The sequence below is a fragment of the Lytechinus variegatus genome, chromosome 4, assembly GCF_018143015.1.
Source record: "Lytechinus variegatus isolate NC3 chromosome 4, Lvar_3.0, whole genome shotgun sequence".
In the NCBI taxonomy this organism is placed as follows: domain Eukaryota; kingdom Metazoa; phylum Echinodermata; class Echinoidea; order Temnopleuroida; family Toxopneustidae; genus Lytechinus; species Lytechinus variegatus.
The window spans coordinates 65,526,360-65,553,471 of record NC_054743.1 but is presented as its reverse complement, the minus strand read 5'-3'; the positions used below and the strand labels follow the sequence as shown (position 1 = coordinate 65,553,471).

The following is a 27,112-nucleotide window of genomic DNA, read 5'->3' as shown; positions in this document are numbered from 1 at the left end:
ACTGTTCACCCGTGTCCCCTACTGGCATCAGCGGAGAGTCAGAGAAGCATTGGAGATTGAGGAACATAACACTGTTCCTCAAGACAGCGGCCTCCAAATCAGCAATATCTGGCTTACCGTTCTAGACAAAGAGGCTAATTTGCCTAATTAGCCTACCCGGACGTTCCACACACGTGCGAGCACTGCAGTGCACGAGCGGAAGTGGTGGCTTTTGTAATTCACGCTAATCCTAGCAGGAATGATAACCGACGGCATTTCCGGTCGTCGCTGGTTTTGCGTGCCCAATTTTGTTGTCGCCCACATCCGCATATGTGGATGTCATGTGACTTACCTAGCCAATCAGAGACATGTACCCTGTGAGATACCGTGCATACGGCACTTCGACAGAGTACATATGCCTGCTTTTACAAACTTTCTAACTTACAGGGTTTGGATTTGTTCTATTGGTTCTGGTAATCTCCAAAACAGTGGAGGGATCACTTAAGAGAGAGCTGTCTATCTTGTAATGACAGTGCCCCCCCCCCATCTTGGATTTTCTTGTGTAGAACAATTAATAAAAAAGTTTTCTTCAGATCATCAGTTGGGCAAAAAAATTACAACAAGCTATATTCCAATATCATATCAATAGAACAAAAGAAAGAGATGGTTCTACAGAAGTTGAGAGTGAAATAGAGTGGCGAAAAGTGGAGAGAAAAAAGAGAAAAGCAAGTACAAGAACTATAAATGAAGATGACAAAAGAGTTAGGAAATTAAGTTTCGAAAACAAAGAAGTGTCGTGTTAAAATCTTTAAAAAAAAGTAAGGAACAGAATATCAGAAATGAGAAAAAAAATCTATGATAGTAGAAATAAGAAATGTTGGTAAGAAATCATGCATAAACAAAATAAGTCCAGCAGAACTCGAAGTACAGAGAGGTGAGTAAAATTACGAAAGAAAAGGGAAGCCTGAAATTTACTTGTAATGATGAAACACAGATGAAAAAGATTTTAGACATGACTGAACTAATTCGCATCCCTGTCAAGGTTGCACAATATCTGCCCATAACTCAAATCCGCGGTGTTATTCATAATGGCGCTGTCACACCTTGGCGTTTTAGACAGCGTATGCCCAACGTATGAGGAATTTGGCGAATACGCTGGCGTACGTCGAAAACGTTACGGGTAAGTTTTGCATACGTTAAGAGTACGCTAAAACATGCTGGGATACGTCGTCATACGGCGAGTTCGTCGAAAATTTTTGTGCAAGCACAAAATCTTTCGACGTATGCCAGCGTATGGCTCATACGTCCCGCATACGCGGGCCATAAGTTGTAGGCAAGTTACGCGATCGTTGATACACGTTGACACACGTTACTCGTAAGTTACTCATAAGTCGATGTACGTGGAGATAATGTCCAGCGTACCCTAAAACTTCTAACCTATGAGTAACGTGCTTTGAACGTATGTGTAACTTAACTCCAAAGTATATTGACGTATGAAGACGTATGAAGACGTGCTTCGGACGACCACAAAACTTACTGAACGTGTTTATAACTACCGTACAGCTACCGTAAAATGGCGTATTGAAAACGTTTATAGGAATTGGTATATAAAGGTGGGGTTCACAGGAGGAACCCATCAGAACTCATGAAGACTTCATGGTGAACAGATCCCATGCCATTCGAGGATGAAAACGAAATAAGGTTCGTAATTCCGAAGGTTCGTCAATCCGAAAACGAAATAAGGTTCGTAAATTACAAGGATTGCAAATGGATAAGATGAAAACGCATCAATGTGAACTTGACCTTTTCACCTGAAAATCAAAAGGATTCCTGGGATTAATGCTAGTTACATACACACCAAATTATATGGGCCGAGGTTACATTAAACTAAAGTTATCGCGTTTACATGGAGTTCCGAAGGGAAAGATGAAAAAAAATCACTGTCATGACCTTGAGCTTTGATTTTTTAACCTTAAAATCAAAAGGCTTTTCGGGATCTATGGTAGTATTATACACACTAATTTACATGAGCCTATTTTAAGTTAAACTCGAGTTATCGCGTTTACAAGGACTTCAGAAGGGAGAGATGAAAAGATGTCATTGTGAGCTTGACCTTTTGACCTCAAAATCTATAGGCTTCTTGGGATCAATGGTAGTATCATACACACCAAATTACATGAACCTAGGATAAGTTAAACTGAAGTTATCACGTTTACAAGGATTGCAGATAGGTTAGATGAAAACACACCAATGTGAACTTGACCTTTTGACCTGAAAATCAAAGGGATTTCTGAGATCTATGCTAGGATCATACACACTAATTTATATGAGCCTAGTTTAAGTTGAACTTGAGTTATCACGCTTACAAGGACTTCAGAAGGGAAAGATGTCATTGTGAGCTATACCTTTTGACCTCAATTTTTTTTTCAAATCTGCTATCGCAAGGTAAAAAATGCTATATATATTAAAATAAATGTTGATATCCACTTGGGTTAAAAGATACAGGCATATACATCATGTAACACATTATTATCATGAAGAGGTTAATGGGTCAATCAGTTGCAACATTCAAAGGTTTTTCAAGAATTGTAGATTTGGGTAATTGAGCTAATTTGTTGATATCCGAACCTCCGAAAATTGTGTCTCGTTACATAAAAAGCATTCTACAAAACACGATACGATAATCGATAATGAAAAGAAACAAGAGTGAGGCTAGGGGGAGCATAATATGCCCGCCTGTAAAGTGGCAAATGGAGCTATTGGTCGAGCAAGAAAAGGGAAAGATTGCGACTTGACCTTTAAACTTTTGACCAAAAATCAACAGGCTTCCTGGGATTGATGCTGGTATCAAACAAAACAAATTATATAAGCCAAGGTTAAGTTAAACTAAAGTTATATCGTTTTCAATGACTTCAGAAGCAAGGGCGCCGGAAGCGGGGGGGCAGGGGGGGGGGCACTTGCCCCCCAAATAAAATTTGGGGGGGGGGGCAAAACGAGATTTTGCCCCCCCAACATGCCCCCCTGAAAGATGAAAAATGATAAATTATTTAAGGACAAAAGTAAATGAAGGCACTTTTCTGCCTGAAAATTGTCATTTCCATTGTCAAAAATGAAAAAATTTTGCCCCTGACGGGGCAAATACATTATCATAGTAAGCCTCGCGTCTTTTGACGAACAGTTCCTCTGTGAAACATAGCTTTGATAAGCCCCCTTTCCATCTTATTACAGTGTGATAACGTCTAACCTTTTAAATGAATACATTTCAGACTAAAAGCGAATGGCAAATTGATAGTGGTCCATCAATGATTAGGTTTATAATTCTATGATGCTGGCTGTGTCGTTAACGCGCGGTCGCCCAGAAACGCTCAGACCGGACCCGATATCACTAACGCGCGTGAACACTAGTTACTCGAGCAAGATATGGAATCTATGTCATAGCTGTCAAGCCCAGAAACCATAACATCTCGAGAAACTTGTTTCAATTATTTCATTTTCAACTAAATATAAATTGAGTTAATACAGTGATAACAAGAGAGCGGTGTTGGCTCAGTCGGTAACGCGTCTGCCCGTCGAAGTCGAACCAAAGATCGTAGGTTCGAGTCCACCCTGGGCGGATGACTGAAGTCAGTGCGTTGTGTGTAAACGTCTCTCCCATGTTTCATAGATGCAGGCTATGTTACAATGGAAAACACTCCGTCCCTCGGATAGGACGTTAAATGGAGGTCCCGTGTAGAGGAGAGTCACCACCCTTGCACGTTAAGAACCCACTGCACTATTCGTATAGGGGGAAACCCCGGTGTCGAGGTCCACCTGCACCCCCCCCCATCAGTTATATCGGGAGAAGAGACCTGTGGATCAAAGTGATTCAGTTCGCTTTTCGCCTCCCAGGCACAGGTGACGCCAAACAAATAATAATAACAATTCAGCGCCCTAAAGAAAATACCAAGGTCATTCCAACTCAATATAGATATGTTATCAGAAAATTACACTCAGAATAATCATGTGTAGAGGATTATAATTTATTATTTGTAAAAATGGTGAATCCCACTCGAAAGCAACTTAGAGATAATGTTTAGACATGAAAAAATAAAATCATCTGTGAAAGTGTCTTCTTGACCGGACTCATATTATCCGAGATATGAATAAAAATGTAAAGAATGTAAAAGAAAAAAAAGCGTTACAGTACTGCTCTACTATATAAAAAAAAATCTTAAGATATTTTCACAGCCCCGTATTTTCCTCTGTTCCTTGTCATTGGCATGATTGGAAAGCGTTTTGTCTGATACTATTTCAGCTCATGTATAGCACTTATATATATATGTATTTTAGATTCCAAAACTTCTTCCCATTACCTGTTACTAATCAGATCGAGATGGCAGCTATGTTCTCTGGTTCATCCCAGCTTTTGTTATTCATGGACGTTTGGAAAAATAAAAAAAAAAAACAACCCGGGAGTGGGTGGGGCTAAATTTTCGAAGAAACGTAAGAGCGAGGGGATTTGTGATGGGGGAGCTTTTGCATTTCTAGAATAAAATTGAAGGATTTCGTGCACGCTTTTGGTGAATTTTGCCCTCTCGATCGGCGGCCCCGGCTCGTACGGTCATGTTTGTCATCTTAAAGTCTTTAAAAGGCCTATATAACATTGGTTTGAAACAATTTCGTTTGCAATAAGGCTCGTAATTTGCTGGAACTGCGACCCTGGTCATGAAGAAACACCAGGCTGGGTCAGAAGGGAGGAAACAGAAGGAGCAAAAAGAACTCCAAGACTGTTTAATTCTCAAGAAATTCATTTTTGAATGCACTTAGAAACGCAACTTTTATACTAAATTTTTACACAAAATCCTTACCGTGGGGGGGGGGGTGGGGGTCCCATAGCCTCTCCCGCTCGATCGCTTCGGTATCTCACGCTGTCAAAAATATTGAAATATTGTGCCCCCTTCGGGATTTTGCCCCCCAAAACTGAAAGTGTTCCGGCGCGCCTGTTCAGAAGGACTCCCTCCAATCAGTTATATCGCGACGAGAGACATGCGGGTCATAATGATTTAGTTTGCTTTTCGCCTCCCGGGCACATGTGACGCCAAACAAATGATTATAATAATAATAGTAAGCTGAGAACATGTCACTCTGACCTTGACCTTCTGACCTATAAAACCAAAGGCTTCCATGGATTCATGCTAGTATCATACACACCAAATTAAATGAGAATAGATTAAGTTAAACTGAAGTTGTCGCGTTTACAAGGACTTCAGAAGGGTAATATAAAGCATGTAACTTCGACCTTCACATTTAGCCCTCAAAATCAGGAGAATTCCTGGGATCTTTGCTAGTATCATACAGTTTATATGAGCCAAGGTTAAGTTAAACTAAAGTTATCGTGCTAACAAGCCAGGACTAACGAAGGGAAAGATGAAAAATTCACTGTGACCTTGACATTTGACCTCTAATTCAATAGGCTTCTTTGGATCCATGCAAGTATCCTACACACCAAATTATATAAGTCCTGGTTAGGTCAAACTAAAGTTATCGCGTAACGGACGGACAGACACCGAGCGTAATACCATAATACGTATAGGACAGCTGTATAAAAACATATCTGGTTGCATGATGTTTATTTCATGAGGTATTATTCGGTGAAGCTCAAGAATCAAATAGTAAGGGGGGTATTAATCCTATGCTCATTTTTCCTTGATTCCTAAATCAAAATAAAAACGGGAAAAATAGCCGAAAGATTTATGAAATTTCTTGGTTCATATGGTTACAATTGACTATTAAATGACGGTTGATATAAATGACAATTCAGTAAAAACAATTTCTCTTTATATGAGGCATCAAAGCCCCATGATATAACTTGACGGCAATAGAATGAGGGGTATTAAAAATCTGAACTTATAATTTATATTGCTTGCTTGTAATACTGTTTTACATGTAAAAACATCCTAAAAGATATGACCTTTGTAGTTGATGCCATCGACGATGATGTTGAGTAGAAGTCATCATGATAGCTACCTTGAGTGTCAGGTTCTTCAGACATTCATCTTATAGATGAAGAGAGCGAGATCACGTGATGCAGAGGGGCGTTCACTGAGATCCTCATCGTGACAAAGAGTCTCAATCTGATATTACAGTAACATAAAAATGAAGCCAAAATTACTTGACGTTTCTTATACAGCAATGTACACTGACATCATATGTGATTTGTTTTATTCACAATCCCGGTTATGATAGTATTCATGGTAGACAATTCGATATCATGTAGAAGATCACTCAATTTAAATGTTTCTCATTGCATTTGCATGTTTCCGAAAATGTCACTTATAATACTGTGGAAAAATACATCCTGCCAAAGAAAATCCGGATAAAACAACATTTTTTTAAAATCTGCTATAAATGGTTAATTTCACCCTGCATCACAAGGTAAAAATGTTATATATCTTTAAATAAATTTTGATAACAACCTGGGTTAAAATATACAGGCCTACACGTCATGTGAAAGATAATTATCATGATTATAATGCAGAAGATTAATGGGTCAATCACTTGCAACATTCAAAGGATCTTCATATTTTTAGATTGGGGTAATTGAGTTGATTTATTGATATCTGAACCTCCGAAAATTGTGTTTCATTACATAAAAAGCATTCCACAAAGCATGATACGTCTCGATAATCAAAAGAAAAAATATATATTTCCGATTCCATGTTTTTTCATGATATATTATTCGGTAGTGTTCAAGCGGTTATTATTCCCATGGTAATTTCTCTCAGATTCCTAAATCAAAAATGAAAAGGGACATAACGGCCAAAAGATTTATGAGATTGCTTGGTTCATGGTTACCATTGACAATTGATGTAATAACAATTCAGTCAAGACAATTTCTCTTTATATGAGGCATCACAGCCACATTATATAACTTGACGTCATTAGAATGAGGAGTATTGAAAAAAATCTAAACTTATACGGTTTGCTTGTATTACTGTTTTACATGTAAAAACATCCTAATAGATATGACCTTTGTAGTTGATGCCATCGACGATGATGTTGAGTTGAAGTCATCATGATACCGACCGTAGAGTGCGAGGTTCTTTAGATGATTCATCGTACGGATGAACTGAGCGAAATCACGTGATGCAGAGGGGCGTTCACTGAGATTCTCACACCGGTCATGAAGAGTCTCAATCTGATATTACAGTAACATAAAAATGAAGCCAAAATTACTTGACGTTTCTTATACAGCAATGTACACTGACATCATATGTGATTTGTTTTATTCACAATCCCGGTTATGATAGTATTCATGGTAGACAATTCGATATCATGTAGAAGATCACTCAATTTAAATGTTGATCATTGCATTTGCATGTTCCAAAAATGTCACTTATCATACTTTGGAAAAATACATCCTGACAAAGAAAATCCGTTAAAACAAAATCTTTTTAAAATCTGCTATAAATGGTTAATTTTACTCTGCATCACAAGGTAAAAATGTTATAAATCTTAAAGTAAATTTTGATAACATCTTGGGATATAATTATCGTGATTATAATGCAAGAAGTTAATGAGTCAATCAGTTGCAACATTCAAAGAGTTTAAAAAGCAATTTAGATTTGGGTAATCGAGTTGATTTATTGCTATCCGAATCTCCGAAAATTGTGTTTCATTATAAAAAAATTATTCCATAAAACACGATATAATTTGATAATTTAAAGAAGAAAACATGTTTCTGATTGCATAATGTTTATTTGATGATGTATCATTCGGTAGAGCTCAAGAATCAAATAAGGGGATATTAATCCTATGCTCATTTTCCTTGATTCCTAAATCAAGATGAACTGAGGAAAAATAGCCGAAAGATTTATGAAATCTCTTAGTTCATATGGTTACAATTGACTATTAATTGACAGTTGATATAAATGACAATTCAGTAAAGACAATTTCTCTATATATGAGGCATCAAAGCCTCATGAGATATCTGGGCGGCAATAGAATGAGGGCTATTAAACATCTGAATTTATATGGTTCGCTTGTATTACTGTTTTACATGTAAAAAAATCCTAATAGAAATTACCTTTGTAGTTGATGCCATCGACGATAAGGTTGAGTAGAAGTCATCATGATAGCTACCTTCGAGTGTCAGTTTCTTCAGATGATTCATCTTACATATGCACTGAGCGAAATCACGTGATGCAGAGGGGCGTTCACTGAGATCTTCATCGTGACAAAGAGTCTCAATCTTATATCACAGTAACGTAAAAATGAAGCCAAAATTATTTGACGTTTCCTATACAACAATGTACACTGACATCATATTGGATTGGTTTTATCCAAAATTAATAAAATAATCCGGTTATGATCAAATTTAATGGTATGCAAATTGACATAATGTCGAAAATAGCTCAGTTTAAATGTTTCTCATTGCATTTGCATGTTTCCGAAAAGTCAAGGCCCATATTTATAAAAAAAATCATCCTGCTAAAGAAAATACGATAAAACAAAATCTTTTTAAAATCTGCTATAAATGGTTAATTTTACTCTGCATCACAAGGGAAAATCTTAAAGTAAATTTTGATAACATCTTGGGATATAATTATCGTGATTATAATGCAAGAAGTTTATGAGTCAGTCAGTTGCAACATTCAAAGGGTTTAAAAAGCAATTTAGATTTGGGTAATCGAGTTGATTTATTGCTATCCGAATCTCCGAAAATTGTGTTTCATTATATAAAAAGTATTCCATAAAACACGATACGATTTGATAATTAAAAGAAGAAAACATTTTTCTGATTGGATAATGTTTATTTGATGATGTATCATTCGGTAGAGCTCAAGAATCAAATAATAAGGGGATATGAATCCTATGCTCATTTTTCCTTGATTCCTAAATCAAAATGAAATGAGGAAAAATAGCCGAAAGATTAATGAAATTTCTTGGTTCATATGTTTACAATCTACTATTAATTGACATTTGATATAAATGACAATTCAGTAAAGACAATTTATCTTTAAATGAGGCATCAAAGCCTCATGAGATAACTTGACGGTAATAGAATGAGTGGTATTAAAAATCCGAACTTATGTGGTTCGCTTGTATTACTGTTTTACATGTAAAAAAATCCTAATAGATATTACCTTTGTAGTTGATACAATCGACGATGATGTTGAGTAGAAGTCACCATGATAGCTACCACTGAGTGTCAGTTCCTTCAGATGATTCATCTTACATATGAACTGAGCGAAATCACGTGATGCAGAGGGGCGTCCACTGAGATTTTCACTGTGTCGAAGAGTCTCAATCTGATATCACAGTAACGTAAAAATGAAGCCAAAATTACTTGACGTTTATTATACAACTTTATGCACTGACATCAAATATGATTTGTTTTATTCACAAATTAATAAACGAATCTGGTTATGATGTATTTATGCAAATTGACATATTGTAGAAAATAGCTCAGTTTAAATGTTTCTCATTGCATTTGCATGTTTCCGAAAATGTCACTTAGAATACTGTGGAAAAATACATCCTGCCAAAGAAAATCCGGATAAAAAATATCTTTTTAAAATCTGCTATAAATGGTTAATTTCACCCTGCATCACAAGGTAAAAATGTTATATATCTTTAAATAAATTTTGATAACCTGGGTTAAAATATACAAGCCTACACGTCATGTGAAAGATAATTATCATGATTATAATGCAGAAGATTAATGGGTCAATCACTTGCAACATTCAAAGGATCTTCATATTTTTAGATTGGGGTAATTGAGTTGATTTATTGATATCTGAACCTCCGAAAATTGTAAGTGTTTCATTACATAAAAAGCATTCCACAAAGCATGATACGATTCGATAATCAAAAGAAAAAATATATATTTCCGATTCCATGTTTTTTCATGATATATTATTCGGTAGTGTTCAAGCGGTTATTATTCCCATGGTACTTTCTATCAGATTCCTAAATCAAAAATGAAAAGGGACATAACGGCCAAAAGATTTATGAGATTGCTTGGTTCATGGTTACCATTGACAATTGATGTAATAACAATTCAGTCAAGACAATTTCTTTTTATATGAGGCATCACAGCCACATTAGATAACTTGACGTCATTAGAATGAGGAGTATTGAAAAAAATCTAAACTTATACGGTTTGCTTGTATTACTGTTTTACATGTAAAAACATCCTAATAGATATGACCTTTGTAGTTGATGCCATCGACGATGATGTTGAGTAGAAGTCATCATGATACCGACCGTAGAGTGCGAGGTTCTTTAGATGATTCATCTTACATATGAACTGAGCGAAATCACGTGATGCAGAGGGGCGTTCACTGAAATTCTCACACCGGTCATGAAAAGTCTCAATCTGATATCACAGTAACGTAAAAATGAAGCCAAAATTACTTGACGTTTCTTATACAGCAATGTACACTGACATCATATATGATTTGTTTTATTTACAATCCCGGTTATGATAGTATTCATGGTAGACAATTCGATATAGAAGATCACTCAATTTAAATGTTGATCATTGCATTTGCATGTTCCAAAAATGTCACTTACATGTATCATACTTTGGAAAAAATACATCCTGACAAAGAAAATCCGATAAAACTAAATCTTTTTAAAATCTGCTTTAAATGGTTAATTTTACTCTGCATCACAAGGTAAAAATCTTAAAGTAAATTTTGATAACATCTTGGGATATAATTATCGTGATTATAATGCAAGAAGTTAATGATTCAGTCAGTTGCAACATTCAAAGAGTTTAAAAAGCAATTTAGATTTGGGTAATCGAGTTGATTTATTGCTATCCGAATCTCCGAAAATTGTGTTTCATTATATAAAAAGTTTTCCATAAAACACGATATGATTTGATAATTAAAAGAAGAAAACATGTTTCTGATTGCATAATGTTTAGTTGAAGATGTATCATTCGGTAGAGCTCAAGAATCAAATAATAAGGGGATATTAATCATATGCTCATTTTTCCTTGATTCCTAAATCAAAATGAACTGAGGAAAAATAGCAGAAAGATTTATGAAATTTCTTAGTTCATATGGTTACAATTGACTATTAATTGACAGTTGATATAAATGACAATTCAGTAAAGACAATTTCTCTATATATGAGGCATCAAAGCCTCATTTGATAACTTGACATCAATAGAATGAGGGGTATTGAAAAGTCTGAACTTATATGGTTTGCTTGTATTACTCCTTTATATGTAAAATAGATATTACCTTTGTAGTAGATGCCATTGACGATGATGTTGAGTAGAAGTCATCATGATAGCTACCTTCGAGTGTCAGGTTCTTCAGATCATTCATCTTACATATGAACTGAGCGAAATCACGTGATGCAGAGGGGCGTTCACTGAGATTCTTACACCGGTCATGAAGAGTCTCAATCTGATATTACAGTAACATAAAAATGAAGCCAAAATTACTTGACGTTTCTTATACAACAATGTACACGGACATCATATGTGATTTGTTTTATTCACAATCCCGGTTATCATGGTTATGATAGTATTCATGGTAAACAATTCGATATCATGTAGAAGATCACTCAATTTAAATGTTGATCATTGCATTTGCATGTTCCAAAAATGTCACTTATCATACTTTGGAAAAAATACATCCTGACAAAGAAAATCCGATAAAACTAAATCTTTTTAAAATCTGCTATAAATGGTTAATTTTACTCTGCATCACAAGGTAAAAATCTTAAAGTAAATTTTGATAACATCTTGGGATATAATTATCGTGATTATAATGCAAGAAATTAATGAGTCAGTCAGTTGCAACATTCAAAGGGTTTAAAAAGCAATTTAGATTTGGGTAATCGAGTTGATTTATTGCTATCCGAATCTCCGAAAATTGTGTTTCATTATATAAAAAGTATTCCATAAAACACAATACGATTTGATAATTAAAAGAAGAAAACATTTTTCTGATTGGATAAGGTTTATTTGATGATGTATCATTCGGTAGAGCTCAAGAATCAAATAATAAGGGGATATTAATCCTATGCTCATTTTTCCTTGATTCCTAAATCAAAATGAAATGAGGAAAAATAGCCGAAAGATTAATGAAATTTCTTGGTTCATATGTTTACAATCTACTATTAATTGACAGTTGATATAAATGACAATTCAGTAAAGACAATTTATATTTAAATGAGGCATCAAAGCCTCATGAGATAACTTGACGGTAATAGAATGAGGGGTATTAAAAATCCGAACTTATGTGGTTCGCTTGTATTACTGTTTTACATGTAAAAAAATCCTAATAGATATTACCTTTGTAGTTGATACAATCGACGATGATGTTGAGTAGAAGTCACCATGATAGCTACCACTGAGTGTCAGTTCCTTCAGATGATTCATCTTGCATATGAACTGAGCGAAATCACGTGATGCAGAGGGGCGTTCACTGAGATTTTTACTGTGTCGAAGAGTCTCAATCTGATATCACAGTAACGTAAAAATGAAGCCAAAATTACTTGACGTTTCCTTTACAATGTACACTGACATCATATGGGATTGGTTTTATCCAAAATTAATAAAATAATCCGGTTCTGATTATGCAAATTGACATCATGTAGAAAATAGCTCAGTTTAAATGTTTCTCATTGCATTTGCATTCTTCCGAAAAGTCAAGCCCCATAATTTGGAAAAAAAATCATCCTGCTAAAGAAAATCCGGATAAAACAACAACTTTTTAATTACATAAAAAGCATTCCACAAAGCATGATACGATTCGATAATCAAAAAAAAAATATATATTTCCGATTCCATGTTTTTCATGATATATTATTCGGTAGTGTTCAAGCGGTTATTTTTCCCATGGTACTTTCTCTCAGATTCCTAAATCAAAAATGAAAAGGGACATAACGGCCAAAATATTTATGAGATTGCTTGGTTCATGGTTACCATTGACAATTGATGTAATAACAATTCAGTCAAGACAATTTCTTTTTATATGAGGCATCACAGCCACATTAGATAACTTGACGTCATTAGAATGAGGAGTATTGAAAAAAATCTAAACTTATGCGGTTTACTTGTATTACTGTTTTACATGTAAAAACATCCTAATAGATATGACCTTTGTAGTTGATGCCATCGACGATGATGTTGAGTAGAAGTCATCATGATACCGACCGTAGAGTGCGAGGTTCTTTAGATGATTCATCTTACATATGAACTGAGCGAAATCACGTGATGCAGAGGGGCGTTCATTGAGATTCTCACACCGGTCATGAAAAGTCTCAATCTGATATCACAGTAACGTAAAAATGAAGCCAAAATTACTTGACGTTTCTTATACAGCAATGTACACTGACATCATATGTGATTTGTTTTATTTACAATCCCGGTTATGATAGTATTCATGGTAGACAATTCGATATCATGTAGAAGATCACTCAATTTAAATGTTTCTCATTGCATTTGCATGTTCCAAAATGTCACTTATCATACTTTGGAAAAATACATCCTGACAAAGAAAATACGATAAAACAAAATCTTTTTAAAATCTGCTATAAATGGTTAATTTTACTCTGCATCACAAGGTAAAAATCTTAAAGTAAATTTTGATAACATCTTGGGATATAATTATCGTGATTATAATGCAAGAAGTTAATGAGTCAGTCAGTTGCAACATTCAAAGGGTTTAAAAAGCAATTTAGATTTGGGTAATCGAGTTGATTTATTGCTATCCGAATCTCCGAAAAATGAAGCCAAAATTACTTGACGTTTCCTATACAACAATGTACACTGACATCATATTTGATTGGTTTTATCCAAAATTAATAAAATAATCCGGTTATGATGATATTTAATGGTATGCAAATTGACATAATGTAGAAAATAGCCCAGTTTTAATGTTTCTCATTGTATTTGCATGTTTCCGAAAAGTCAAGCCCCATATCTTGGGAAAAAAAATCATCCTGTTAAGGAAAATCCGGATAAAACAACATATTTATTAAATCTGCTATTAATGGTTAATTTCACGCTGCATCACAATGTATAATTGTTATATATACTAAATTTTGATAACAACTTGGGTTAAAATCTGCACCCTATTCGTCATGTGAAACATAATTATCATGATTATAATGCAAGAGATTAATGGGTCAATCAATTTCAACATTCAAAGGGTTTTCAAGAATTATAAATTTGGATAATTGAGTTCATTTATTGATATCCGAACCTCCGAAAATTTTAAATGTTTCATTACGCAAAAAGCATTCTACAAAATACAATGCGATTCGATAATCAAAAGAAGAAAAATATTTCTGATTCCATGTTTATTTCACGACACATCATTCGGTAAACTTCAAGAATCAAAGCGGTTATTAATCCCACACACCAAGAAATTCGGGTTCAATTTTCCACCGCTTGGAGCGCAAAGGCTTGTCGCTAAACGGGTACCCCTAGAGGTGTACAACAGACACGGACTCTCACATAAGAGCTAACTCGCACCTCGATGTAAGGGGTGTACGCACGTATCGTACACCCCATTTCTTAGTGTGCATTACCCTAAATTCCTTAATCAAAAATGAAAAGGGACATAACGGCCGAAAGATTCATGAAACTGCTTGGTTCATGGTTTACCATTGACTATTAATTGACAATTTATATAATAACAATTCTTGACGTCAAAAGAATGAGGGGTATCAAAAAATCTGAAGTTACAGTACATGGTTTATTTTTCATGTAAAAACATTCTAATAGATGTGACATTTGCAGTTGATTGATTTTATTTGTCAAGAATATCGCAGGTGATTACAATGAATTTGAGGAATACCTTGTCAGAATAGCCCATGAAAGCCAACAGGCTTATTTCGAATAGGGTGCTATTGTTAGTATAAAGCATTAATTTATTGTAACAACAAAAGGTATACACTACGACAAGTACTGGAATATGGTACAAAGAAATACATATACATCAGTCAAATAATTAGCAAATCACCTGAAGCAAAAAAAATCTACGTAATATATGAAGAAATATTATATTTTATCATACCCTTCATTATCTACAATACTAAACACCAACCGTACAAAATGGTGATTTGAAATGGCGATACTGTTCTCGAGTAGATTCCAGTTTTAGGTTCTTCTTTAATGCACTCTTAAAGTGAGGAAAAATTTTAACAGCTTTTATTTTTATTAGGAAGAGCATTCCAAAATTGAACGGCATTAAAATAAAAAGTGTTCCCCATATTACCTTCACGATTTGGTAATACAAGATTAAAATTGATACTTCGAGTATCGTACTTATGGATATTTGATACACGGGTGAAATGATTTGCTATGTATTGATTAATGTATCCGAATAGAATATCTCATGTACGTGGTGTAATACTAATTATTAAGATCTTTGTTCTACATGAAGTAATCCTGCCTTTTCAAGTTCATTACATCCGACACGTGCTCTTGGTCCTAAAACATTTAACAATCTTACAATCTTATTTTGAATTATTCTTAGCTTTTTCTTCTCCGTCGCAGCCAGACTACCGTACCAAGCCGCATTAGCATAGTCGAATACACATTGTTTTAAACCTTGTGTTAAAACAAAGCATAAAATACGCCTAGACTTCATATTCAAACAGGTTTGATATTTATACAAAATTTTTAAGCGTGAATTTGCTCTATTGGTGATTGAGTCTACCAAACCTGTCCATGATAGGTCACTTGTTTAATCAATTCTCAAATATTTTACTGAATCTGTTCAATTACATTATTATTATGGAACCTTGAAATCGTGTGTATATCTTAACTTTCGTTTCGAACAAAATAAAATGCTTTCCATTTTCCCAACATGTAAACTAAGCTTGTCAGACATCTATTCGTTGCAATTTGCCAAATCTGCACTAAGTTGAAGACACTATCATCAGCATATAAAATCACTTTAGATTCGTTAATACAAGTACATATATTACAATGTAAGACGTAAAAAGAATGGAGCCTAAAGGAAACTTGATGACGATAAGGTAAGTATGATCTAAACAATGTCACACATTCAGAGTCTAAACCAATCGCTTTTAATTTCTTTAAAAGTTTGTTGTGATTTACAGTATCAAAGGCTTTTTGTAAGTCTAGGAGAACCATTCGAACCATGCGCCCAAGTGAAATGCCATTCCTGATAAAATCTGTTAAATGTATAAAATAAGATTCAGTGGAATATCCGTTACAAAAGCCGGATTGAAATTTACATATTAGCTTACCTTCTTGAAAGTATTTCTCCACTTGAGCATGAACAGATTTTCCGAAATTTGCGACACCAAACACTCAAAAAATATTTTGATACTTTTTGTAAAATTTACTTAATAAAATTAAGGCAAGACGGTTGCCTTAATTTCATTAAGTTTTGTTTAAAATGTGGCATTTTGAGTTTCAAATACTGTCTGAATGCTTGTTTCTACAACTCAGAATAACTGGCTCCAGTAACTTAATTCTCTTGATGAATATAACTTTTCTCAAAATTTGAGTTTTTACAATGTAAAAGAAATTTGTTTAAGGAACTCAATTTTCATGAATGAAAGATAATGGCATCAATTTTCAAGTTATAATATTTATTAATTGTTAAGCATACTTAAATTTGAATCATTTTTTTGCCGAATTTACTTAATAACCTTTAAGCAAGATAAATGACTTGATTTTTTTAAGTTATCAACAGCGAAAAAGCTGTTTACATGCAACTTAACAGAAATAAATAAAACAAATTATATATTTCCCAATTTTAAGTCACAGCAATTTGTTAATATATGTTCAATCTACTTTAAAATTTAACTCATTTTAAAAGTAATATTTTTTATAAGTTATTGTTACTCAGAAAATTTGGTTTCATACACTATTCAATTGTCTGAAGTTTCACATTTTTTAAGTGTTCACAGTGCAAATCTTTTTTGTTCCATGTACTTAATTTTATAAATTTGAAAGTATTTGAAACCTTAATAACATGAGTATATTTACTGTCGTGTTTATGCCCCGTTTGTAGCAATTAAAGTATTTGCTTTAGTTGTGAATACTTTATGTTAAAAGTAGAATTTACATTAATAGACAAGTGTATTGTTATCATCACTCGATAAATGCAAGTTTGATATCTGTCATAAGTAAAATCCGATAAAGAATTTTGAGTAAATGTTACACATTCTTTTAATAAAGTTCATGGTTAAAGCAGTGTTTTAAGTTGCATGTACTCAATGGTTGTAACTTCAGATGACAAAGTATTCTTCTTGGTATGTACACACAGCTAAAATTAATCAATAACAAAGTAAATGAAATTTAACCACAGAACTGTACTTTATTAAGTAGAATAAGCAAAGCATAAACATGTAGCATCAAAAGATAACTAGATTAAATTGTGAAAAATTGGTGAAAACAACACAAATTGTAATATTTCCTTGTACCTACACCCAATTTTTTACTACACTTCTTCTTACCACATCTTTCCTGCATAGGTCTATTTTTTTTGTTCCCCAATATGCCATGATTTTTTCAACATTTCGTGTTGGTACAGGTAACTGGAATTTACATGTCTGTGAGAGCTAGAAAATGGCCTAAAAGATCTAAAAATTCTGAAATGCTCAATACTATAACACAAATAAATGTATTATATTTGTACAGTTAAAGATTAAAAAATGATGTTTCGTGAAGAGTAAAAAAAAATGCATTATTAGGTCTTATTAGTGACAGGCAGAATTTGTGTGTTTTTTTTAAGTACAATGATAATGATAATAATCATCTGTTTACTTGACCAACAAATGATCAATGGGGAAAATTTGAAAAGCCTTCCCATTAGCTGCCAAAAATGCCAAAGAATGTCAAAAAAGTCATGCTCCCCGTAAAGGTGCAAAATAGAGAGTTCTTTCAATTTATCACAGAAGTAGAAAAAATAATTTGATACATACACAAAGAAAATGCTGCTCCAAAACCAAACTGTGGTTCCAATTTCAGACTTTCAATTATTTTGTTTTGACAGTTTTATCCGGGAGTTTTATTCCACCTAAATATTGACATTAGGTTTCACCATTATATCATCTGCTGCCAGAAAAAAACAGAAGTGGCTTGCAAACATAAGAACATAGATGAACTCAATAAAAATACTAAAACTGTACTGGGTTTCCCCTAACTAACTGCAGACACACTTTTGGTTTGATATGGGCAATAATTTTCAAATTTCTACACCAATTTTTAAATCCTTTGAAAAGAACAGCTCTAAATGGACAAATGACGGGCAAAGTTTCATTACCAATAAGTAGTTTTTGTTTTATCACAGTTTTTGCAAAGGTTTACCATAATTGGAATCAATCACTTTTGCAAAAAAAAACACAACTGTGTAATTAAAAATCTATTCGGCCTGGATTTTACTGCTTGCAAGACTTTGCTAAACTACAGAATAAAATCTTATTATTTAGATACATTTTAAGGAAGAGTTGCTGTTTCAAGTGGTGTAATTTTTTTTTTACCCTTTTCAGACTGGAAGTGTGCCATACGCCCTGAACAACAACTACAAATCTAGTTCTTCATAGCTAACACAATTCCAAACTCACTTGAATATCAATGTTAAAACTGTTTTAAAACCTTAACTGATTACATTACAAAGTATGCCAAAAAGAAGTCTACAAGCACTGCCACCTTAACACACTCCTTCAAGCAGGTTCACTGCTGATGTTTAATTTAAAAACTGTAGGACACCTGTGAAATAACATAGAATCATTGCCAGTACTCCAGAGTGTAACAAATTGTAATAGCATTAGCAACAGTCTACCTGCTTCAAGAAAAGTTTCTAAAATAAAATGTGCTGGCCATATTTTGTGTGTTATCTATTTTTTTTTCTGGGACGCCTAGTATTTGAAACTATTTTAAAGAAAATTAAAGGGAAATTCCAGCCGCAAAATAATTTTCTTTCGAGAGAAGCGGAAAAATCAGACAACAAAACAAAATAAATTTTGAGGAAAATCTCACAACTAAAATGAAACTTATAAATTTTAATGACATGAAAATCTGGGGAAAACAATGAAAATCACTACACAAATTTGCAAGTTGATGACATCATGGGTACACTTCTCATGATTTACTCTATAAATATTAATACTATCAAATTTAATTTTTTGTTCAAAAATATGATTACCTCAAAACTTTACCCGAGATATCTTTTTAGTAAACATTTTTTTTTGCATCTTTTCATTAATACAGAATAGTTTTCTGTAAAAATCTGTCTGATTTTTCTGCCTCTCTTGAAAGCAAGTTATTTGAGGGCTGGACTTTCCCTTCAAACTATCATTTGCACGCTTATGATCTGATTAAATGCAAAATAGTATTGCATACACAGCTTAATTCCACATACATTAAATTATGTAAAATGCTAATGAAAAGCACCAACCCATAGCAAGCATTAATTTCATGATGGGAAACATATTTTTTTAGAATGGGAAGAACAAGCATCACGAACACATAACCCATATGCTACTTGCGATTCTGTCCTTGAAATCTTGCGTGTCCATCTTGATTGCTCATCCCATCAGCAAGGGAAAGGGGAATGTTCGAGTGAATACAAAAATCCAAAACACATTATTACAGATACTGTATATCATTATACCTTCTGATTTTTTTCTCATAAGTAGTGAAATAAACTTTCGTAGTCTGTGTATAAAGTAACAAAATGCCAAACTTGAGATCGTACCACAGTAGTTTGTCGTCTTAAGGCATCAGAGCAAATACATGTAGATACTATGATCAGACATCGTACAGTTTCAATTTTAGTCCTTGGACTTTAGGCGAAGGCTGCTTACCATCGTCAAGACCCATGAAGATTTTTTGTACTGATTCTAAGAAATATTTCAACTTCTTCGGATAGCTAAGGTTGAGGGCGTAGGTGAGTCCAAAGGGGATTACTATACCTTGGGTCACAGACAGTATCTCATCGATGTGGAGCGTTGTGGCCCAGTGGATAAGTCTTCTGACTTTGAAACAGAAGATCGTGGGTTCGAATCCCAGCAAGAAATTTATCCAAATTGTGCTGCACTTGACCCAGGTGAGGTGAATGGGTACCCGGCAGGATAAATTCCTTGAATGCACGAGCGCTGGAAAGCAGCTCGAGCTAAAGCCGGGGTAATAATAATAACAACGCGCCTCGGAATAGAATATTTCTAGATAGATGGCGCTATACAAATGCCTATTATTATTATTATCGATCACATTGCCTTCAACCTCAATGTGCACACAAGTGTCAGGATTCCCTACCACTGCCAATGAGAGATCCTTTTCTTCATCCTATGATATATATTTTAAAAGAGATAAATAAGGTTAGAGAATTGCATTCAAACAATGATGGTATGATTAACTTAGAAAAGACAACATGAACCATCGATGTTTAATGGGTATACTTTTTAAATGTAAATTAACTAGAAGGTTCAAAATCTATTGCAGCAATTTCCTCCACAAATCACATGTGCAAAACACTGTTGGCATATTCATTTGCATTATTGCTGTGTAGGTCATACCAAACATACAATTCCATGCAAAGTTTTGTGAAAATCTGGTGTAGGGTCTAAAGGCAATCAAGCATTTATCCCTCAAAACAAGAGAAAATAGACTAAACATTGCCAACCTTATCTCACCACACAAGTCACAAGGGTTACCCTCGGGACAAGGTTAGTCCTTGTACACATTGGATAACTAGACCCTGGCCTAAGTGCTCTTAACCATGCCCTCCATTCCCTGTTTGCACTTTGACTTTGTCTTTGCCTAAAATGAGGTCCAATCTGCCAATATGAGACTCTGAACTTAGCCTGGCTGTGAATGTGATCCCCGGCTGTGATCGGTAAAAAAAATAGTAAGCAGCCTCCCCACAACGAACCGGCTTCGACACTTGTACAGGACCAAGGCACCGCGATGACGAGGTCTTCGCCGGCCGCGGGCTTGTGTGTGCATGGCTGAGTATAACGTTAGTTCGGAATGTGGCCAACGCGATGCCTCATCAAATGACGAGAGTCAGATCCACAGTAACAATTCTACTTATATTGTCCATGACTTCATGAAAAGAAAATCATTTAAAAACTTATGAACTAATTCATTCTTACCTTTCGTAATGACATGAAAACGACGACCCACCAAATCACCACTGCCTCCAGTCAAATTTTGTGGTACATGTAGGTATAAGCGACGAGTGCGCGTGCGCAGTTCAGGAATTTTTATGTCGAACTTGAAATTATTCAGTAACGCGCGTAACAATGTATGTCTAACACTCGTAACACGTCGTGAATACAATTAAGTAGATCTAATTTCTTAAATTTTATTGCTAAAATTACGAGACGAGGTGTTGGTGCAACTTGAATAAATTTGTTACAGTCGTCATATTAGACGTGCTCCGACTTAATCGTTTCAAGATGCCGTAGGTAATACCATCCGGGTCTGGTGAGGATTTCGACCTCCTACTCTGTAGTGTAACTTTGACATCCTTTGGCCTGATGGGTCTACGGTCGAAAGGAAATTCAATCTCACTAGCTATTTTTTTCACCCAATCTAAATCGCGTTCATCAATGGAAGGTGGCTCTGTGCCATATTTTGATGAAAAAGTGCTCATTTGCGGTGTCAAGGGAGAAGGAAGGGGTCTGGGTTCCTGAGAAAAGAGTGCCGTCGACTGCGTGCTTGCTAAAGCTCTAAAAATTCTTTCTGAAGCGTGATTCCTCATGTTTAGTAGATCGTTCTCTCATCTTTGAATAGTGACTCTTGCGTAGGTAGTTGTAAGTGTGAAGCGCATCGTAGAACTGTGATCGGTCATTGGGGGTTGAATTTTCACCGAAGGCCTTTTTCTGGAGAGTTTTTTAATTTCTTCATTTGATCTAGAGATTTACTTGGCTGTCTCCGAAACCCTTGTAGGTTGGTCGATTCTTTCACAGAATTGAAGAGTGGATTAGATCTCAAGAAGTCTTGCATGATGACACCAAGACAGTCACCCGCTTTGTTAGGAAGTATTGCACCACTTGCAAGATCATGGTGAAGGGAGTGTATCGTAGCTTGTAGGTCCTCGTTCACCGATTCCATTGTTCATATGTTAATTGCGGACATTCGAATCTTGGAGATAACGTGGATCGGGATATAATGCACAGTATGTACAGCAAGGACCAAAAAATGGCGTCTCTGTCCAAAGTAATACTCGGCGACAGTTTCATTCCAATAGTGTGGTTATAGACCAACAAATGAGGTTAAAAATTGTGCAGAAGTAGGCTCAAAACTTGATTAAATAGTATGGTGCAAGTAAAAGATGGCGTTTGAAGGCGGAAAATAATGAAAATAATGCACAATTGGCAGAGGCTTTTTACTGACCTTCCTTTTCCGTCTGCGAGTGCCCTCTATTGACCTGTATTATGGTCAGAAGTGTGTCTAGGTCACCTCAGTCAGTGGGTCATCACAGAATTTCATAGGTTTCTCAACTGCTCTGAGTCTTGGTGCTGTTATCTTTGACACGTCCTCAGGTATGTGTCATGTCGATAGTTCAAGCCTGCCTTATGTAATTGTTGGAGAGACGCAGCTTGTACTTAAAAGGGATGATAATGAATTCATCTTTGAAGGCTTAGTCGTCGAGGCTGATACCGAATTAGCCCGAACTGGTATCCATTTCTTAGAGGTGAACGATATCTCTGTTCGTCTTTCTTGGCGTTCGGTCACGATTGCTAATGGGTCCTCTTACACCTATGGCCCAGCGCCGGTCCCTGCGCATTTCGATACAGCGCTCTCAGTTGTCGTCTCGTCAGTCGTTCTCCCATGATCGCTCGTACTCGGCCAGGTCTCCCTTTCAGCTTGAGATTGGGACCCCCTCATGGACGCCCCCCGGACAACATCTATAACCGCTACCCATGATTGATTCTCTAGACTTTTTGGACCATGTTATTCCCATGTACCATGATGGATGAACTATGGACTCTTAGCCTTTACCCAGGATGCTTCTGTTTTTGCGAATACTAGACGGCTTAATTCAGGGTGACCAGATTTCACAAAATGAAATACGGGACAATTGACAAACGAAGATCAACAAAGAAGCCCGCACAAAGTGTTAGACTTGGGAAAAAATATAGAGAATTGGAAGAGAAGGTGAACGAAAGAATAAAGGAGAGAAAGAAAAGAAATGATTGAGAAGGAAAGAAAATAAAGGAAAACAGAAAAAATAACAGAAAGTTAGAATAAAAGAAGGATGAAAGAAATAATAAGAGATAAAAAAAAAAGGTTTCCGTCATTGTTTGAAATGGAACAAATAAATAAATTTTAAAAAAATATAGAAAGAAAGATTGAAAGAAAGAAAGAAAAAATGAAAGAGGAAGGGAAGATGAATAAAATGTCTGAAAGACAAAATAAAGGAGAGAATTAAAGGGGGAAAGGGTGAGAAAAAGAAGGAGCAAAGAAATAATGAAGAAAATATTCAAGTTTCCTTCATTCTTTGAAAGAAAGAAAGAATAACGGAAAAGAATAAGAATGGAAAAAATAAAGAAAGGAAGAAAGAAAGAGCGGTTCAAGGGAAGAATGAAGGGAGGAGAGAACGCAAAAAAAGGAAAATAATGGGAGGATAGAAAGACCGAAAAGAAACATGAGACGAAGAGAAAAGGAAGCCAAGGTAAGAAAGAATGAAGGAAATAAAAAAAGGATATTTGATAAAGAAGGAAAGTAAGAGAAAGAAGGAAAGAAAGAAAAATGAACAGAGAGAGGGAAAATAAAATGTCTATAGGAAAGAAAGAGAGGAAATAAAGATAGATGGAACAAAATAGGGCAAGCATAAAGGTTAGGGTATATATAAAAGAAAGAAAAGGGAAAAGTTCAAACCTCAAGTAAACAAAAAAATCAAATCATCTTATAAAAATCATAATTTTATTTGGTGTTTTTTTTAATGTATTATTGAAATTTAAGAAATAAAATGTTTATAATAAAATGAATAAAATTTCAAAGTGAAACATATTTTCAAACTTAAAAATTAGGTGAAACATCGCGGCATCGTACACACCAAGACTCGAAACGAAAGCTGAAACAACTAGATCTATGAAAAGTCAATAACTTGTTCCTCTGATTACATCTCTAAATCATTAATCTGAAATCAGTAGTATAATTATAATAATTTCCCGCCGATTTTGTGATTATTTTGGTGGAAAAACTGTTTATGTGAGATTGTTTGCACAATTGAGAATTTGCTTCGATCCTATACATGCCTAGCTAGTAGCCTGCCATAACAGGCAGGAGGCCAGTTCGTTTGCCATAACTGGGTTAGCAAGAAATCGCCAAAGAACTTGCAAAAGTTTACAGTTATCGATTTAATTGTTGTCCCTGCTTCGTCAGCTGTTGATTATTTAATGAAAATTCGTCATTTTTAAATGTCTTAACTGCATTTTGTTCAATATTCTGAAATACGGGACATATAGGCGTCCAGGGAAGGTTTGTCGGGACACCGGGACACAGGAGCAAAATACGGGACAATCCCGGGAAATACGGGACGTCTGTTCACCCTGGCTTAATTTGTTTCTCGTAAATTTTGATGTCGTCATTTTTTTGGTCGAAATTTCATCTCATTGATATTAGCGTATACTTGATGGCCTTAAGTATTTTTTAAAATGTTTTTATACTCTTGTTTGTATGGACTACTTGTTTGGGGCTTATAACCCTGCTAATTAAACGTCGTTATATGAATATGGTTTTCTTATTCATGTATTATTGTATATTTAGTATTTCGTGTTGTGATGTACTACTTAAACTGATTTGATTGCTCCATGTAATTATGAGACATGTGTCTGATCTCGTATGTAGTGTGATTTTTAACAGGTGCTTGCTATTCATGGTATGAGCGTGTTTTGATAAATGTCTATTTTTCCTTTGTTTTTGCTGAAATTTTTGGTGCATATGATTGTTTCATTTATTTGAATTTGACATGTATATAGCATGACAATGACATTGTTGTATGAAACATGTATTTTGCATTGATCAGCTTTTATTGTCGTACCCCCCCCCCCCAAGTTTATTGCCCTTAATTTTTTTTTGGTATGGTCAGTATTGCTATTTTTACAGCTATATGGTGCTCGCTATTTATGCATTGTTTATTGTGAATTGCTTGGACTATAGTCTTAAATATTTTTATCTTGGCTGATGGTTTATTGAGTGGTCATATGTGCATATTATCAGTTAATAACTATTTGATGTAATTTATCAGCTGTCCAAGTTAGATAGACTTTTGTCTTATTACTTATCTGTGTATTTTTTTTCATGTTGCAGGTAGGGAGTTATGTACATATGTGTGTATGTTTTGGTGATTTATACTTATTTATCATTTTTATATACATGTCAAACGTGCACAGTCCATTCATGATTTTATGGATGATTTTATTTGATTTGTATATATATTACGGCATTTGGTAAGTTTTAGACTTATTACTACAATTATGTTTGGAGATTGATAGAAAGCAGTTTGCATGCCACTTGCTCAGTTTTTATTCCAAGGATTTGTATAAAGGAAATGCTTATTTTCTTGATTTTAGTTCATGGTATCGAGACACTTATATTTTGCCTTGTGTGTTTTACAAACAACTCAGGCTGATTTATATGGGTAATGTTTTGCATTGGTGGAAATTGATTTTTATCATAGTTGCTGTATTTACATAGCTTCTTCATTGTTTAAAGAAGTACGCTTTTATGTAGTTCCCTATTATGTTAAAGAGAAAGATAAAAGGTTGCCATGGTAAGCTGTTATCTGTCTATGACATGTGTATTTTGATGGGATAATTATACTAGTAGGTGGAGAAAGTAATTATGGTGTTATTTCAATTGAGTTGTATGTAGTGTATGTTGGTGAACTTGTATATACATTGTAGTTGATGATAGTTACAGTTAATTTGTATTAGTGGTAAGACAATGATTAGTTATAGTGATACATGTACTTTGAATTATCAATAAGACAGTCATTATTTATGTAAGTGAACTGGTATGTACACTATGTACAGTTAGTAATAGTGTTACAGGCACTTTGAGTAATTGATAAGACATTGATTATTAGCAGAGTCAAAATATTTACTGTTGAGCATTTTTCTTTTAAATTTAGTGGAATTTGTATGAAGGTCAGTTTGCATCACTGTTACTGTTATTGTTTAAATAGTTGTATTGCTTTATATTTTAACAGTTGAGTTGTGTTTTTCATGGCTTAAATGTGATTATATGGTTTAAACGTGATTTTGCAGTTAACAAGCTACTTGGATGTCAGATGAGTAATTGCAGTAATTTAGAAAGTTAATAGAAGAGAAAGTTAAAGAAGTTAGTAGAGGCAAAGAAAAAGTGGTTACGCCATTGTGGATTGCTGCCCTCTGTCGGGCTATGTTGTATATGTTACACATGCGAATCGTTGTCATCAGCCCTTATCCGGCCAGCTCTGTGTAGAGGTACATTGTCATTAAAATATGAACCATAAAGATTATTGTGATTGACGCTTTATCATTTAATGGTGCATATTATTTGCTATGTGAAACAAAAAAAATCATCGTTAAACGTAGTGCAGGGTATTTAGGCATAAATAATAAAAATAGAAATTTATCTTCAAGACAATTCTCCATTGTCATTAAAATATGAACCATAAAGATTATTGTGATTGACGCTTTATCATTTAATGGTGCATATTATTTGTTATGTGAAACAAAAAAAAAATCATCGTTAAACGTACATGTAGTGCAGGGTATTTAGGCATAAATAATAAAAATAGAAATTTATCTTCCTCAAGACAATTCTCCATAAAGGGCAGATAGTCGCAGTGGTGATTACTATTATTCTTGGTTATAATATGTAATTATTTTTTACACTGATGATAACATAAACTTTGATTAACATCACTTCTTATTTGTTATATGAAGAAGAAATCATCGTTCTACGTACCCTTGTATTAGTGGCATTAAGAGCAAGCATCGAGTAAAACACATCATGCATATGTCCATCCGCTGGGAAGACAGGCATACTGATCGTCACAGATCTCAGGGTGTTTGAAGAGCACATAAATTCAGCCAGGTCCTCTGAAGCATTCCGTCCACACGGCTTTTCAATTTCCAGATTTTCCTAGAATGCACAGTATTTATGAGAAAACTTAGTTATATATGTAGAGACAATCAA

General features: G+C 34.7%; 1 protein-coding gene across 1 annotated transcript; it reads right to left on the bottom strand.

Annotated features, from left to right (window-relative positions):
* Positions 1–6,002: 6,002 nt before the first annotated feature.
* On the bottom strand, positions 6,003–10,298 carry LOC121413165. Its single transcript, XM_041605927.1, has 3 exons — positions 10,172–10,298; positions 6,989–7,156; positions 6,003–6,092 (listed from the first exon to the last, which is right to left on the bottom strand). The coding sequence occupies exons 1-3, from the start codon at positions 10,256–10,258 to the stop codon at positions 6,003–6,005; spliced, it is 345 nt and encodes a 114-aa protein (XP_041461861.1). The 5' UTR covers positions 10,259–10,298.
* Between the last annotated feature and the right edge of the window lie 16,814 nt (positions 10,299–27,112).